We start from the raw sequence: 15476 nt of genomic DNA, 5'->3' as shown, positions 1-15476 counted from the left end.
ACCGAATACGCACAAGACAGTAACACTCACTTGAAGTTGTAAGGAAAGAGTATTATATCTTTGTTTTGATTTATTATCAACGATTCTAGCATGCTGGCCTCGGTTTCTGCGGCATGAAATTTAACCTGAGTTGCATCTATGAGATATGTGTTAATGAACCCAATATCACCGACTTGTCTTTTCTTCAATTCGACGATCTTCAATCCGCATAATATAGTGAGGATGATTATAAATACATGCAATGAAAGAGCTAAGCTATATAGAGAAACTTAATGACAGAAGTAGTACTACTTACAGACAGTAGCAGGCGACCGTTGTTTTATCGAGGGCCAATTGATTGAAAAACTGATAGAACTCCTCAAATGGAACAGGCAACAGATCAATTCCAACGAGGTCATGCTCCTTTTTAACTTTCACATACAAAGTACTCCTCCCCCCAAAGTCTCTGCAGATTTTCAAGTACCAATCATGCAATCTTTGCATCATCGTTGATAGAGATCTTTCATCTTTGACGAGAGGCTTCCTGTACTCGTATCTTTGTATCTACATCTCCATGGGTTCATAATGTACTTCATCGGGCAGGTAATCTGCATGATTGCTATAACCGGGAACCATCCTCGGATCATTATCGACGTTGTGGCTAGGCACCTTGAGCGGGGGGCACGATTGCTTCGCTTGTTCGCCGAGCTGGGCAATTTGTTTCCCAGCTCGTCGTTCTTTCAGCCTTTGATCACTGACAGTACTTCCTGACCGCTCCGCTTCGGCAAATTCCTTTCCAATAATGCGGTCATAGTTTCCTTTCGGTGGATCAGACTTCGGTGGTTTTGTCAGGGCAGCCAGAGTGCGCTTCACTTTCACCCGATCTACCTTCTCCTCCGGAGGTGGATGTTTCTTTGCTTTCACCCCTTCAAAGAATTTCTTCACTTCTTCTCGCGCGATCTCGGCGTTCTCCTCCTGGGTCCTCTCGTATGGTAACTTCTCTGGAGTCTTCAGAGAAGGACGGAATCTGTATGTCCTCCCGCCTCTGGTTGTACTGCTAGACGCCGACCGAGCAGACGTAGCGGTTGTCTTCTTTACTTGCTTAAGAGGCGGAGGAGAAGGACTACGACGCGCCGGAGCAGCTGGAGCGGCGGCAGGTCTCTTCCACCCTTGCTGACGAGGCGGAGAAGGAGGAGGCTGGCTGCTCGGGCGCGTCGGCGCGGGCGGAGAAGGAGGCGGAGTGCCGCCACGCGCCGGAGAAGGAGCCGGCCGAGGGCCCTGATCGTCACTCGCCGGAGGAGGAGGCGGTGGAGGCGGAGTGCCCTGACTCGTCGTCGGAGGAGGAGGAGGCGGTGGCGTCCAGTTCGGAAGGTTGATGAGCTCCTTCCGCCATAGGCATGGAGTCTTCAGAGCAGACCCCAGTCGAGTCTCCCCTTCACCGGTAGGGTGGTCACTGGAGGTCCTCAAATCCCTCCGTTATCTCATCCACCATCACCCTAGCATATCCTTCTGGAATCGGCCGGCAGTGAAAAGTTGCGCCAGGTTCAGTAGGAAAAACAGAGCCAACAGCCGCCTTGACCTTCAAATTCATCCATTGCGTCATAAGGTGGCAATTTTGAGACTCCGTTATAGCATCCACGGGATAGCTGGCAGGAGCCGTCAAGGCATGCTCCGGCTGAAGCAGCTCGGTGGAAGCCACGCTGCTTCTGCGCTGAGATGGCGGGGTAGCTTCGGGGGAGGCTTCGGCAGTACGTTTGCTGCGATTTGCTTCTCGTTCCTCTATCGCGTCTACCCTTGCTTTCAGCGCCTGCATTTGGGTCTGCTGCACTTTTTTCCTCCTCTCATGGGATTTGTAACCGCCTGCGTCCGGAAACCCAACCTTCCACGGAATGGAGCCTAGCGTGCCTCGTGTCCGTCTAGGGTGCTCAGGATTCCCGAGGGCCATTGTGAGCTCATCGTTCTCTCTGTCTGGAAAGAATGTCCCTTCATGCGCTGCTTCGATATACTGCTTAAGCTTACTGACTGGTATGTCCATTTGATCGTTCGTCCAAATGCACTTCCCTGTTACAGGGTCCAGTGTTCCGCCAGACCCGAAGAACCAAGTCCGGCAACGGTCTGGCCAGTTAATTGTCTCTGGTTTGATCCCTTTATGAACCAGATCATTCTCAGTCTTGGACCACTTAGGCCGGGCTACGAGGTAGCCACCTGACCCCGTGCGATGGTGAAGCTTCTTCTTCGCAGCATTTTGCTTGTTTGTCGCCGACATCTTCTTACTCTTTTCCGATGTCTTGTGGGCCACAAATGCGGGCCAGTGATCTCTGATATTCTCATATCTGCCCTTGAATTCTGGTGTCTCATTATTTTCGACAAACTTATTCAGCTCTTTCTTCCACCTCCTGAATAGTTCTGCCATCCTCTTCAGAGCAAAAGACTTGATTAATTTCTCTTTAACTGGGTTCTCTGGATTATCCTCAGGCGATAGGGTGAAATTTGACTTCAGCTCAGTCCAAAGATCATTTTTCTGCATATCATTGACGTAAGAGACCTCAGGGTCTTCTGTAGCCGGCTTAAACCATTGCTGGATGATTATCGGGATCTTGTCCCTAACCAGAACCCCGCACTGAGCAACAAATGCGCTCTTTGTCCGGAGGGGTTCAATAGGTTGGCCGTCAGGCGCGATTGCTATGATCTCAAACTTTTCATCCGAGCTCAACTTTTTCTTCGGGCCTCGTCTCTTTACCGAAGTTGTGCTCGATCCGGAGGGCTAGAAAAAAGAACAAAGACTTAATTAATATGTGTACATACCAAAACAATGAATGCATCAATCAGCTAGTCAGCATAGGCTTAACTAATATATATACCTGGCCGGACTCGGTTCGGTCACCGGAGCCGTCATCACGGTCTCCTTCTTGCACCGGCATTGGGTCACCGGAGCCGTCCTCATGTTCTTCTTCTTGCACCGGCATTAGGTCACCGTAGCCAGCTTGTTCACCCTCTCCTTCCAGACCATCGGTTTCGTTGAGAAACAACGAGATGGCATCACTTCCTTCTGCGATTATGTCCCTCAACAACGCTTCTTTTGTTACTTCGTCTAGGGCGGTGTCCATAGTTTCTACAAATATTTACAACATGGCAATTATTATTCAAACATGACAGATGGATATATTAGTGCCAAACATAGAACTAGCTACCTAATCATAGTAAGCTATCGGGAGGGGGTATATATCGACAACGACGACACTACATCTATGTCCCTCGACGACCCTCGTTCCCGATAAAAAAAGAGGAAGAAGAAGAAAAATAAGAGGAGAAAGAAAGAATAGAGGAGAAGAACCCTCGACCCCTAGACGACCCTCTTCTTCCTCTCATGTTCGAGAGGATCGCCGAGGGGTCGGGAGGTTGCCTAGTGTCAAAGGATTCAACAAAACCATGTCTTCATCATTAGGCGAAAGTAACATGTGCATGATGGTACGAAGCTCTTCAAAGTTGTTCTGGAACGGAGTCCCAGATAGGATAATTCGCTTTTTGGTACAAAGTTCAGAAAGAGCCTTCCGAATATCGCTATTTGGAAGGCCTTTGCTGAATTCGTACCAAAAGCGGATTATTCTATCCGGGACTCCATTCCAAAACAACTTTGCAGAACTTCATACCAACATGCCCTGGTTACTTCCGGCTAATGATGAAGGCATGGATTTCTTCAATACTTTGACACTAGGAAACCTCTCTCGACCCCTCGAACCCTCGACGACCCTGGAACCCTCGACCCCTAGACGACCCTCTTCTTCCTCTCATGTTCGAGAGGATCGCCGAGGGGTCGGGAGGTTGCCTAGTGTCAAAGGATTCAACAAAACCATGTCTTCATCATTAGGCGAAAGTAACATGTGCATGATGGTACGAAGCTCTTCAAAGTTGTTCTGGAACGGAGTCCCAGATAGGATAATTCGCTTTTTGGTACAAAGTTCAGCAAGAGCCTTCCGAATATCGCTATTTGGAAGGCCTTTGCTGAATTCGTACCAAAAGCGGATTATTCTATCCGGGACTCCATTCCAAAACAACTTTGCAGAACTTCATACCAACATGCCCTGGTTACTTCCGGCTAATGATGAAGGCATGGATTTCTTCAATACTTTGACACTAGGAAACCTCTCTCGACCCCTCGGCGATCCTCGACCCCTCGAACCCTCGACGACCCTGGAACCCTCGACCCCTAGACGATCCTCTTCTTCCTCTCATGTTCGAGAGGATCGCCGAGGGGTCGGGAGGTTGCCTAGTGTCAAAGGATTCAACAAAACCATGTCTTCATCATTAGGCGAAAGTAACATGTGCATGATGGTACGAAGCTCTTCAAAGTTGTTCTGGAACGGAGTCCCAGATAGGATAATTCGCTTTTTGGTACAAAGTTCAGCAAGAGCCTTCCGAATATCGCTATTTGGAAGGCCTTTGCTGAATTCGTACCAAAAAGCGGATTATTCTATCCGGGACTCCATTCCAAAACAACTTTTCAGAACTTCGTACCAACATGCCCTGGTTACTTCCGGCTAATGATGAAGGCATGGATTTCTTCAATACTTTGACACTAGGAAACCTCTCTCTACTTCCGGCTAATAAGAATAAGAAGAAGAAGAAGAAGAAGAAGAAGAAGAAGAATAAGAAGAAGAAGAAGAAGAAGAAGAAAAGAAGAAAAAAAAGAGGAGAAGAAGAAAGGAATAGTGGAGAAAAGAGAAAATAGAATATATTCTATTTTCTCTTCTTCTCCACTATTCCTTTCTTCTTCTCCTCTTCTTTTTCTTCTTTTTTCTTCTTCTTATTTATTTCTCCTCTTCTTTTCAGTAGAGGAAACCCTAAATAGCTAGCAAGTATCGTGGGTGTGAGATACATGTGGCCTTCGGTGTCGTACACTACATCCACGTCCCACAAGTGACGTGGGCGTCGAAGCCCGCGCCACTTGTGGGATGTGGGTGTAGTGTCCGACACCGACGGTACATGTATCTCACACCGACGATACTTTCTATTTAGGGTTTCTCCTCTACCGCTCCTCGACCTCTCGACGACCCTCGTTCCCGATAAAATAAAGAGGAAGAAGAAGAAGAAAAAAGAAGAAAAGAAAGAATAGAGGAGAAGACTTCCTCTTCTTCCTCTCCTCTTTTTCTCCCTCTTCTTCCCCTTCTTCCTCGCCTCTCTCATGAATGTCCGACGTTCTCGACCCCCCCCCATGTGTCGAAGAAAAAAAAGAAGAAAAAAAGAAGAGAAGAAGGAAGGAATAGAGGAGAAAAGAGAAAATAGAATATATATTCTAATTTTCTCTTCTTCTCCTCTATTCCTTTCTTCTTCTCCTCTTCCTTTTCTTCCTCTCCTCGTCTTCTCCTTCTTTTTCTCCTTCTTTCTCTACTTATTTTCCTTTTCCTTATTTTACTTTTTCCTCTCCACTAACATCATCATATATATGAAAAAATGCATATATGAAAAAAAAACATCATCATATATATCATCATCATATATATCATCTATCATCTATGAACAAAAATATTCCTAGATACATAAAAAAATTCTACAAATGAAAATAACCTAAAAAAATCATATGATCATCTATGAACAAAAAAAACATCATTTGATCATCTATCATCTATGAACAAAAAAATCATCATTTGATCATCTATCATCTATGAACAAAAATATTCACCATTTGATCATCTATCATCTATAAACAAAAATATTCCTAGATACATAAAAAAATTCTACAAATGAAAATAACCTAAAAAATCATATGATCATCTATGAACAAAAAAAACATCATTTGATCATCTATCATGCATCTATGAACAAAAAAATCATCATTTGATCTCTATCATCTATAAACAAAAATTTGCAAAGGGATGGCGCCGGCGGCCGGACCAAGCTAAGGAGAGGTCGGCGGCGAGGATGGCGTCGGGGTAGGGGCGCGGGCGACGGCGAGGGCGGGCCGGGGCGGCGCGCGGGCGACGGCGACGGGGGCGGGCCGGGGCGGCCGCGTCGGGGCAGGGGCGGGCCGGGGCAGGGGCCCGGGCGACGGCGAGGGCGCGGGCGACGGCGGGCGACGGCGAGGGCGCGGGCGACGACGGGCACGGGCGAGGCGACGGCGACGGCGGGGCAGCCTGGCGGCGTCGGCGTCGGGGCGGCAACTGCGAGAGACGGGAGTGAAAATTTCCAAAGTCTGAACTTATATAGCAAAGCCTTTAGTCCCGGTTCGTGGCACAACCCGGGACTAAAGGTGGGCATTAGTCCCGGTTGGTGCCACCAACCGGGACCAAACGCCAATTTTCGGCAGCCCAAAGGGCGGGAAGCGGCGGCCTTTGGTCCTGGTTGGTGGCACCAACCGGGACTAAAGGGGTGCAATGGTCACGGTTGGTGGCACGAACCGTGACCAATGCCCCCTTTAGTCCCGGTTGGTGCCACCAACCGGGACCAATGCTCTTGTGCTGCCCGCGCCCAAAAGTTTAGTCCCACATCGCTAGCGAAAGGGCGCCGGCACTGGTTTATAAGCCCTGCTGTGCCTCTCCATTCGAGCTCCTCTCTAATGCAGGCTTTCGGGCCTAAACTTGCTACTGCCTGTGGGCCTATTGGGCCTCTGCGGGCCTGTATCCTGGCCCATGTAGGGTTTCTAGTCGTATTCAGGCCGTGGAGGCCCAGTAGGTGGCATTTTTTTGGTTTTTTTTATTTCTATATTTTTTTGGTTTTTTATTTTTTTTATTTCTACTTAAAACTAAATACTTACAGTTTTTTAGTGATTTCTTTTTGCTTTTAGGTCACAAAAATTATAAACTTTTTGTTAGTGCCATTAGTTTTAAATTTTGAATAGTTTAAATTTGAATTTTTAAAAATTTGTGTGAATCACTAGTTTATGAATAACTTTACTATAAAAATAGAATTTTTTTCTATTTATTTTTTATTTATACTTACAACTAAATACTTATAGTTTTTTAGTGATTTCTTTTTGATTTTAGGTCACACAAATTATAAACTTTCTGTTAGTGCCATTAGTTTTAAAATTTTGAATAGTTTAAATTGGAATTTTATAAAATTTGTGTGAATCACTAGTTTATGAATAACTTTACTATAAAAATAGAAATATTTTTCTATTTATTTTTTATTTATACTTACAACTAAATACTTATAGTTTTTTAGTGATTTCTTTTTGATTTTAGGTCACAAAAATTATAAACTTTCTGTTAGTGCCATTAGTTTTAAAATTTTGAATAGTTTAAATTGGAATTTTATAAAATTTGTGTGAATCACTAGTTTGTGAATAACTTTACTATAAAAATAGAAATATTTTTCTATTTATTTTTTATTTATACTTACAACTAAATACTTATAGTTTTTTAGTGATTTCTTTTTGATTTTAGGTCACAAAAATTATAAACTTTCTGTTAATGTCATTAGTTTTAAAATTTTGAATAGTTTAAATTGGAATTTTATAAAATTTGTGTGAATCACTAGTTTATGAATAACTTTACTATAAAAATAGAATTTTTTTTTCTTCTTTGCTATTTATTTTTTATTTATACTTACAATTAAATACTTATAGTTTGATTTTAGGTCACAAAAATTATATTCTTTTTGCTATTGAAGAATATTATAGTTTTATTTTAGTTGATCATAACATAATATTTTAATTGATTGTTTTTATTTTCATAAAAGTTTTGTAGTTCATTCTGTTTGCTATTAATTCATTCTTTGAGCTAAATGACTCTGAAATTGGAAAGCATTTCAAAATGAACTCTGAAAAGGTTGAAAGTTGGCATGGTATCATCATTTCACCCACATAGCATGTTCCAAAAAGTAGAGAGGGTTACGACAAAAACTTGATGCACTTCGTGTACAAAATGGACAATCACTTTCGAAGTATCAAAGTTTCGAACCATAAGACATGAAAGCATTTCAAATGAACTCTGAAAAAGTTGAAAGTTGGGATGGTATCATAATTTCACCCACATAGCATTTGCTTATTGCGGGAGAAAGTCTTCACTTTTTCTTCGCTTGTGTCATTTGCTTATTGCGCCGTAACCATGGATAATCTTCATTGTTTATCAGGATGCTTGGGTCAGCCTTGACATTGAAGGGAGGAATTTCATGAAACTTTTCATAATCTTCAGACATGTCTGTCTTGCCGTCCACTCCCAGGATGTCCCTTTTTCCTGAAAGAACTATGTGGCGCTTTGGCTCATCGTATGATGTATTCGCTTCCTTATCTTTTCTTTTTCTCGGTTTGGTAGACATGTCCTTCACATAGATAACCTGTGCCACATCATTGGCTAGGACGAACGGTTCGTCAGTGTACCCAAGATTTTTCAGATCCACTGTTGTCATTCCGTACTATGGGTCTACCTGTACCCCGCCGCCTAACAGATTGACCCATTTGCACTTAAACAAAGGGACCTTAAAATCAGGTCCGTAGTCAAGTTCCCATATGTCCACTATGTAACCATAATATGTGTCCTTTCCGCTCTCGGTTGCTGCATCAAAGCGGACACCGCTGTTTTGGTTGGTGCTCTTTTAATCTTGGGCGATCGTGTAAAATGTATTCCCATTTATCTCGTATCCTTTGTAAGTCAATACAGTCAAAGATGGTCCCCTGGACAACAAGTACAACTCATCACAAACAGTGTTGTCACCTCTGAGACGTGTTTCCAACCAACTGCTGAAAGTCCTGATGTGTTCACATGTAATCCAGTCGTCGCACTGCTCCGGGTGTTTGGAGCGCAGACTGTTCTTGTGTTCATCGACATACGGGGTCACCAAGGTAGAGTTCTGTAGAACTGTGTAGTGTGCTTGAGACCAAGAATATCCGTCCCTGCATATTATTGAGTCTCTTCCAAGAGTGCCTTTTCCAGTCAGTGTCCCCTCATACCGCGATTTAGGGAGACCTATCTTGTTAAGGCCAGGAATGAAGTCAACACAAAACCCGATAACATCCTCTGTTTGATGGCCCATGGAGATGCTTCCTTCTGGCCTAGCGCGGTTACGGACATATTTCTTTAGGACTCCCATGAACCTCTCAAAGGGGAACATATTGTGTAGAAATATGGGCCCCAGGATGACAATCTCGTCGACTAGATGAACTAGGACGTGCGTCATGATATTGAAGAAGGATGGTGGGAACACCAGCTCGAAACTGACAAGACATTGCGCCACATCACTCCTTAGCCTTGGTACGATTTCTGGATCGATCACCTTCTGAGAGATTGCATTGAGAAATGCACATAGCTTCACAATGGATAATCAGACGTTTTCCGGTAGAAGCCCCCTCAATGCAATCGGAAGCAGTTGCGTCATAATCACGTGGCAGTCATGAGACTTTAGGTTCTAAAACTTTTTCTCTGGCATATTTATTATTCCCTTTATATTCGACGAGAAGCCAGTCGTGACCTTCATACTGAGCAGGCATTCAAAGAAGATTTCTTTCTCTTCTTTCGTAAGAGCGTAGCTGGCAGGACCTTTATACTGCTTCGGAGGCATGCCGTCTTTTTCGTGCAAACGTTGCAGGTCCTCTCGTGCCTCAGGTGTATCTTTTGTCTTCCCATACACGCCCAAGAAGCCTAGCAGGTTCACGCAAAGGTTCTTCGTCACGTGCATCACGTTGATTGAGGAGCGGACCTCTAGGTCTTTCCAGTAGGGTAGGTCCCAAAATATAGATTTCTTCTTCCACATGGGTGCGTGTCCCTTAGCGTCATTCGGAACAGCTAGTCCACCGGGACCCTTTCCAAAGATTACGTAGTGTAAATCATTGACCATAGTAAGCACGTGATCACCGGTGCGCATGGCGGGCTTCTTCCGGTGATCTGCCTCGCCTTTGAAATGCTTGCCTTTCTTTCGACATTGATGGTTGGTCGGAAGAAATCGACGATGGCCCAGGTACACATTCTTCCTGCATTTGTCCAGGTATATACTTTCAGTGTCATCTAAACAGTGCGTGGATGCGTGGTATCCTTTGTTTGTCTGTCCTGAAAGGTTACTGAGAGAGGGCCAATCGTTGATGGTCACGAACAGCAACGCCTTAAGGTTAAATTCCTCCTATCTGTGCTCATCCCACGTACGTACACCGTTTCCATTCCACAGCTGTAAAAGTTCTTCAACTAATGGCCTTAGGTACACATCAATTTCGTTGCCGGGTTGCTTAGGGCCTTGGATGAGAACTGGCATCATAATGAACTTCCGCTTCATGCACATCCAAGGAGGAAGGTTATACATACATAGAGTCACGGGCCAGGTGCTGTGATTGCTGCTCTGCTCCCTGAAAGGATTAATGCCATCCGCGCTTAAAGCAAACCATACATTCCTTGGGTCCTTTGCAAACTCATCCCAGTACTTTCTCTCGATTTTTCTCCACTGCGACCCATCAGCGGGTGCTCTCAACTTCCCATATTTCTTTCGGTTCTCACTGTGCCATCGCATCAACTTGGCATGCTCTTCGTTTCTGAACAGACGTTTCAACCATGGTATTATAGGAGCATACCACATCACCTTCGCAGGAACCCTCTTCCTGAGGGGCTCGCCGTCAACATCACCAGGGTCATCTCGTCTGATCTTATACCGTAACGCACCGCATACCGGGCATGCGTTCAGATCCTTGTATGCACCGCGGTAGAGGATGCAGTCATTAGGGCATGCATGTATCTTCTCCACCTCCAATCCTAGAGGGCATACGACCTTCTTTGCTGCGTATGTACTGTTGGGCAATTCGTTATCCTTTGGAAGCTTCTTCTTCAATATTTTCAGTAGCTTCTCAAATCCTTTGTCAGCCACAGCATTCTCTGCCTTCCACTGCAGCAATTCCAGTACGGTATCGAGCTTTGTGTTGCCATCTTCGCAATTGGGGTATAACCCTTTTTTGTGATCCTCTAACATGCAATCGAACTTCAGCTTCTCCTTTTGACTAATGCATTGCGTCCTTGCATCGACAATGACCCGGCGGAGATCATCATCATCGGGCACATCGTCTGGTTCCTCTTGATCTTCAGCAGCTTCATTCGTGGCAGCATCATTGGGCACATCGTCTGGTTCCTCTTGATCTTCACCAGCTCCCCCCGTTGCAGCATCACCGTATTCAGGGGGCACATAGTTGTCATCATACTCTTCTTCTTCGCCGTCTTCCATCATAACCCCTATTTCTCCGTGCCTCGTCCAAACATTATAGTGTGGCATGAAACCCTTGTAAATCAGGTGGGAGTGAAGGATTTTCCGGTTAGAGTAAGACCTCGTATTCCCACATTCAGTGCATGGACAACACATAAAACCATTCTGCTTGTTTGCCTCAGCCGCATCGAGAAACTCATGCATGCCCTTAATGTACTCGCGGGTGTGTCTGTCACCGTACATCCATTGCCGGTTCATCTGCGTGCATTATATATAATTAAGTGTCCAAATTAATAGAAGTTCATCATCACATTAAAACCAAAGTGCATACATAGTTCTCATCTAACAACATATAGCTCTCCAGAGCATCTAATTAATTAAACCATACATTGAAACTATGTAAAACATTTCAATGCGAAAACAAATGCAATCATAATCGCAACCAAGGTAACAATTGATCCAACGGCATAATGATACCAAGCCTCGGTATGAATGGCATATTTTCTAATCTTTCTAATCTTCAAGCGCATTGCATCCATCTTGATCTTGTGATCATCGACGACATCCGCAACATGCAACTCCAATATCATCTTCTCCTCCTCAATTTTTTTTATTTTTTCCTTCAACAAATTGTTTTCTTCTTCAACTAAATTTAACCTCTCGACAATAGGGTCGGTTGGCATTTCCGATTCACATACATCCTAGATAAATAAAATCTATGTCACGTTGGTCGGCATAATTTTCATAAACAATAAATGAACCAATAGTTATAAAGATAATATACATACCAAATCCGAATCATAGACAGGACGAGGGCCGACGGGGGCGGATACCAAAACCATCGCACTATATAAGATGCAATAATAAATGTAAGAAAATGATACAAGTATCTATCTAAACATACAAGTAAGAATATTTTTCCTTTCAGAAAGAAGATAAGAACAAGAGGCTCACCACGGTGGTGTCGGTGATGAGATCGGCGCGGGTGATCGACGGCGGTGAAGATGGGGACGGGGCGTGACGGACCGCTAAATCTAGACAAATCTCGAAGAAAATGGAGCTTGGAGGTCGAGCTTCGAGAGGAGAAAGCTTAAGTAGTGTGGCTCGGGCATTCCATCGAACACCTCATGTGCATAGGAGGTGAGCTAGAGCACCACAAAGCCCTCTCCCTCTCGGCCAGAAAAAACAGAGCACTGTGCTCTGCTCTTGCGCGAGGGGGTATATATAGGCACCTCATTGGTCCCGGTTGGTGGCATGAACCGGGACTAAAGGGGAGTCTTTGGTCCCGGTTCAAGCCACCAACCGGGACCAATGGTGGTGGGCCAGGAGCGAGGCCCATTGGTCCCGGTTCGTCCCACCAACCGGGACCAAAAGGTCCAGATGAACCGGGACCAATGGCCCACGTGGCCCGGCCGGCCCCCTGGGCTCACGAACCGGGACCAATGCCACATTGGTCTCGGTTCTACACTGAACCAGGACTAATGGGCTGAGCCGGCCTGGACCATAGCCCTGTTTTCTACTAGTGCTAGATGGCTTCTTCTCTCTTTTTGGATCTCAATACAATGTTCTCCTCCTCTCTTGTGGAGATCTATTTGATGTAATCTTCTTTTTGCGGTGTGTTTGTTGAGACTGATGAATTGTGGGTTTATGATCAAGTCTATTTATGAATAATATTTGAATCTTCTCTGAATTCTTTTATGTATGATTGGTTATCTTTGCAAGTCTCTTCGAATTATCAGTTTGGTTTCACCTACTAGATTGATCTTTCTTGCAATGGGAGAAGTGCTTAGCTTTGGGTTCAATCTTGCGGTGTCCTTTCCCGGTGACAGTAAGGGCAGCAAGGCACATATTGTATTGTTGCCATCGAGGATAACAAGATGGAGTTTTCTTCATATTGCATGACTCTATCCCTCTACATCATGTCATCTTGCTTAAGGCGTTACTCTGTTTTTAACTTAATACTCTAGATGCATGCTGGATGGCGGTCGATGAGTGGAGTAATAGTAGTAGATGCAGGCAGGAGTCGGTCTACTTGTCTCGGACGTGATGCCTATATACATGATCATACCTAGATATTCTCATAACTATGCTTAATTCTGTCAATTTCTCAACAGTAATTTGTTCACCCACCGTAGAATACTTATGCTCTTGAGAGAAGCCACTAGTGAAACTTATGGCCCCCGGGTCTATCTTTATCATATTGATCTCCTACTGCTTAGTTATTTCCTTTGCTATTTATTTTGCCTTTATTTTACTTTGCATCTTTATCATAAAAATATCAAAAATATTATCTTATCATATCTATCAGATCTCACTCTCGTAAGTGGCCCTATAGGGATTGACAACCCCTATTTGCGTTGGTTGTAAGGATTTATTTGTTTTGTGCAGGTGCGAGGGACTCACACGTAGCCTCCTACTGGATTGATACCTTGGATCTCAAAAACTGAGGAAAATACTTACGCTACTTTGCTGCATCATCCCTTCCTCTTCGGGGAAAACCAACGCAGTGCTCAAGAGGTAGAAGTATGAATGACAAATGTACGTGGTCATCCATAGGGGTTTATAGTTGGAAGGGAATTGCAAAAGCAATAGGCACAAGGCCTCGAGAGAACATCGAAGAGTATCTTTGAAATCTTCTGGGTACTAAGCAATCATCTGGAGTGAGGGGCTCTCCGGGAGAAAGTAGTTACGGGAACCTAGAGTCGGAGTTAGTACAAATCATTTAACCTAAATATAAGAGAGATCGGAGTCCCAGAGTATAGATGAAGAGTAAAAGATCCTAATACCACCCGATGGCGACGTGGCCCCGTATGCCACACAGCCATGTTAGTAAAAGTTTTGCAATGTCTAGACTCGACTTCGGCCAAGGAGTATGAAAGGGGATTCTTACAGGCAGTCGGCTCTAATACCAACTTGTGACGTCCTTAATTTGACCGTACACTAATCATACACGCAAATGTAGTTTTGGATCCCATCCATGAATAATTATTTCGTAAGAATAAACAAACAAACAAATAGGATGACTGAGGCTGCATGCAACGCCACGGTATCCCCATATATTCAAGATCGTCAAGGACTAAAAGTTATCGGAGCACTCAATTAGTCTACACGAACTGAACTGAAGCCTCCAAAACTATGTATGCGGAGGCATGCTAATTATTCACGGCGACCTTCTCGCAGGACGGGCATAAGTTCATGATGGCCGCCGCCCTGGGGAGCTGGGCAAAGAGCTTCGAGCCGGCTGCCACCGGCGGCGCCGCCGACCGCTGCAGCTCCAGGAGCTCGTGCTTCAGCCGCTGGTTCTCGTGGGTCAGGCTCTCGCACCACCGCCTCAGGAACTCGCAGTCCACCTCCGTCTGCTTCAGCTTTGTCCTGTTTTGCATGCAAATATTTCATGACAACGTCACGATTTGTATATAAATTACTGATGGATAAACAGAGTGACTGCTTGGCAGAGCTAGGAACGTAGAACGTACCTGGCTCTTCTATTTTGGAACCATACTTCCACCTGCCTCGAGCTCAGATTCAGCTGCCGTGCCAGCTCCTGCTTCTGAACCTGCATGCCACACGGACGTCAAGAACAATCTTATCGGTATAGCTGTAGCTAGATGCAGAACAGAAGTTCAAGCATACAGGACTTGGAAGCAGTTATCAAATTACGTACATGAGGAAGTATGTTGTGGGCACGGAAGCTGCCTTCCAGCAGGGCGCACTGCTCCTTGGTGAGCCGGAGCTTCTTCCTCCTGCCCCCGCCGCCGCCACCATCGCTGCCACCGCCATCGCTCAGACACGGACCGTTCGACGAGGACGATCGGCCCTCGTCATCGGCGACCTTCATCTTCCTCCTTGCACCTTTCCCTCCCGTCTTTTGTTCGTCTTGATCACGCTCTTCTTTGCCGTGCTGCGGGAACAGCTCGTCGAGCCGGACAGGATGATTAGGCCGCCGCTCGCCGTCGTGGGTGTGCCACACGGCGCCGCCGCCTGTTGCTAGGCCAAGCCATGCACCCAGATCCTGTCGCTCCATGCTGCCAGGCTTTCGTACGTAGGACGCAGGATTGCGGAGGAAGCTTTGTAATGGAGAAGAACCGTAGCTAGCTGGCTAGGAACTTAAGAAGGACCAAGCCTTTATAGGCAGCTTAATTTGCAGGCGACCTGTAGTACCTGGGAAGCAACCGTGCTGGAGGACAAGGTCAGTTTCGTGTGTGTGGATTGAAGACGACAATAACACGGGTAATTATAGGGGTGGACGTTTGTCTTGCTTGTGTAATAAGGAGTAGTTGATCGACACTATTAGTTGGACTGATGAAAAGACAGCATCGGAAGAGAAAATCTATTTCACATTACTTTTTTCGTTTGTTTGAAAGGGCGATTAGTGTGCTTGTGAA

General features: G+C 45.1%; 1 protein-coding gene across 1 annotated transcript; it reads right to left on the bottom strand.

Moving 5' to 3' along the window:
• Positions 1-14048: 14048 nt before the first annotated feature.
• LOC125528127 (homeobox-leucine zipper protein HOX18) lies at positions 14049-15247 on the bottom strand. Its single transcript, XM_048692638.2, has 3 exons — positions 14756-15247; positions 14568-14647; positions 14049-14463 (listed from the first exon to the last, which is right to left on the bottom strand). Exons 1-3 carry the CDS (start codon positions 15113-15115, stop codon positions 14244-14246), a joined length of 660 nt encoding a protein of 219 aa, XP_048548595.2. The 5' UTR covers positions 15116-15247; the 3' UTR covers positions 14049-14243.
• Between the last annotated feature and the right edge of the window lie 229 nt (positions 15248-15476).

This window comes from Triticum urartu, chromosome 7A (assembly GCF_056163025.1).
Source record: "Triticum urartu cultivar PI428250 chromosome 7A, HENAU_Tu73, whole genome shotgun sequence".
In the NCBI taxonomy this organism is placed as follows: Eukaryota; Viridiplantae; Streptophyta; class Magnoliopsida; order Poales; family Poaceae; genus Triticum; species Triticum urartu.
Note: the sequence above shows the minus strand (reverse complement) of the source record. Positions and strands in the feature narration are given on the sequence as shown.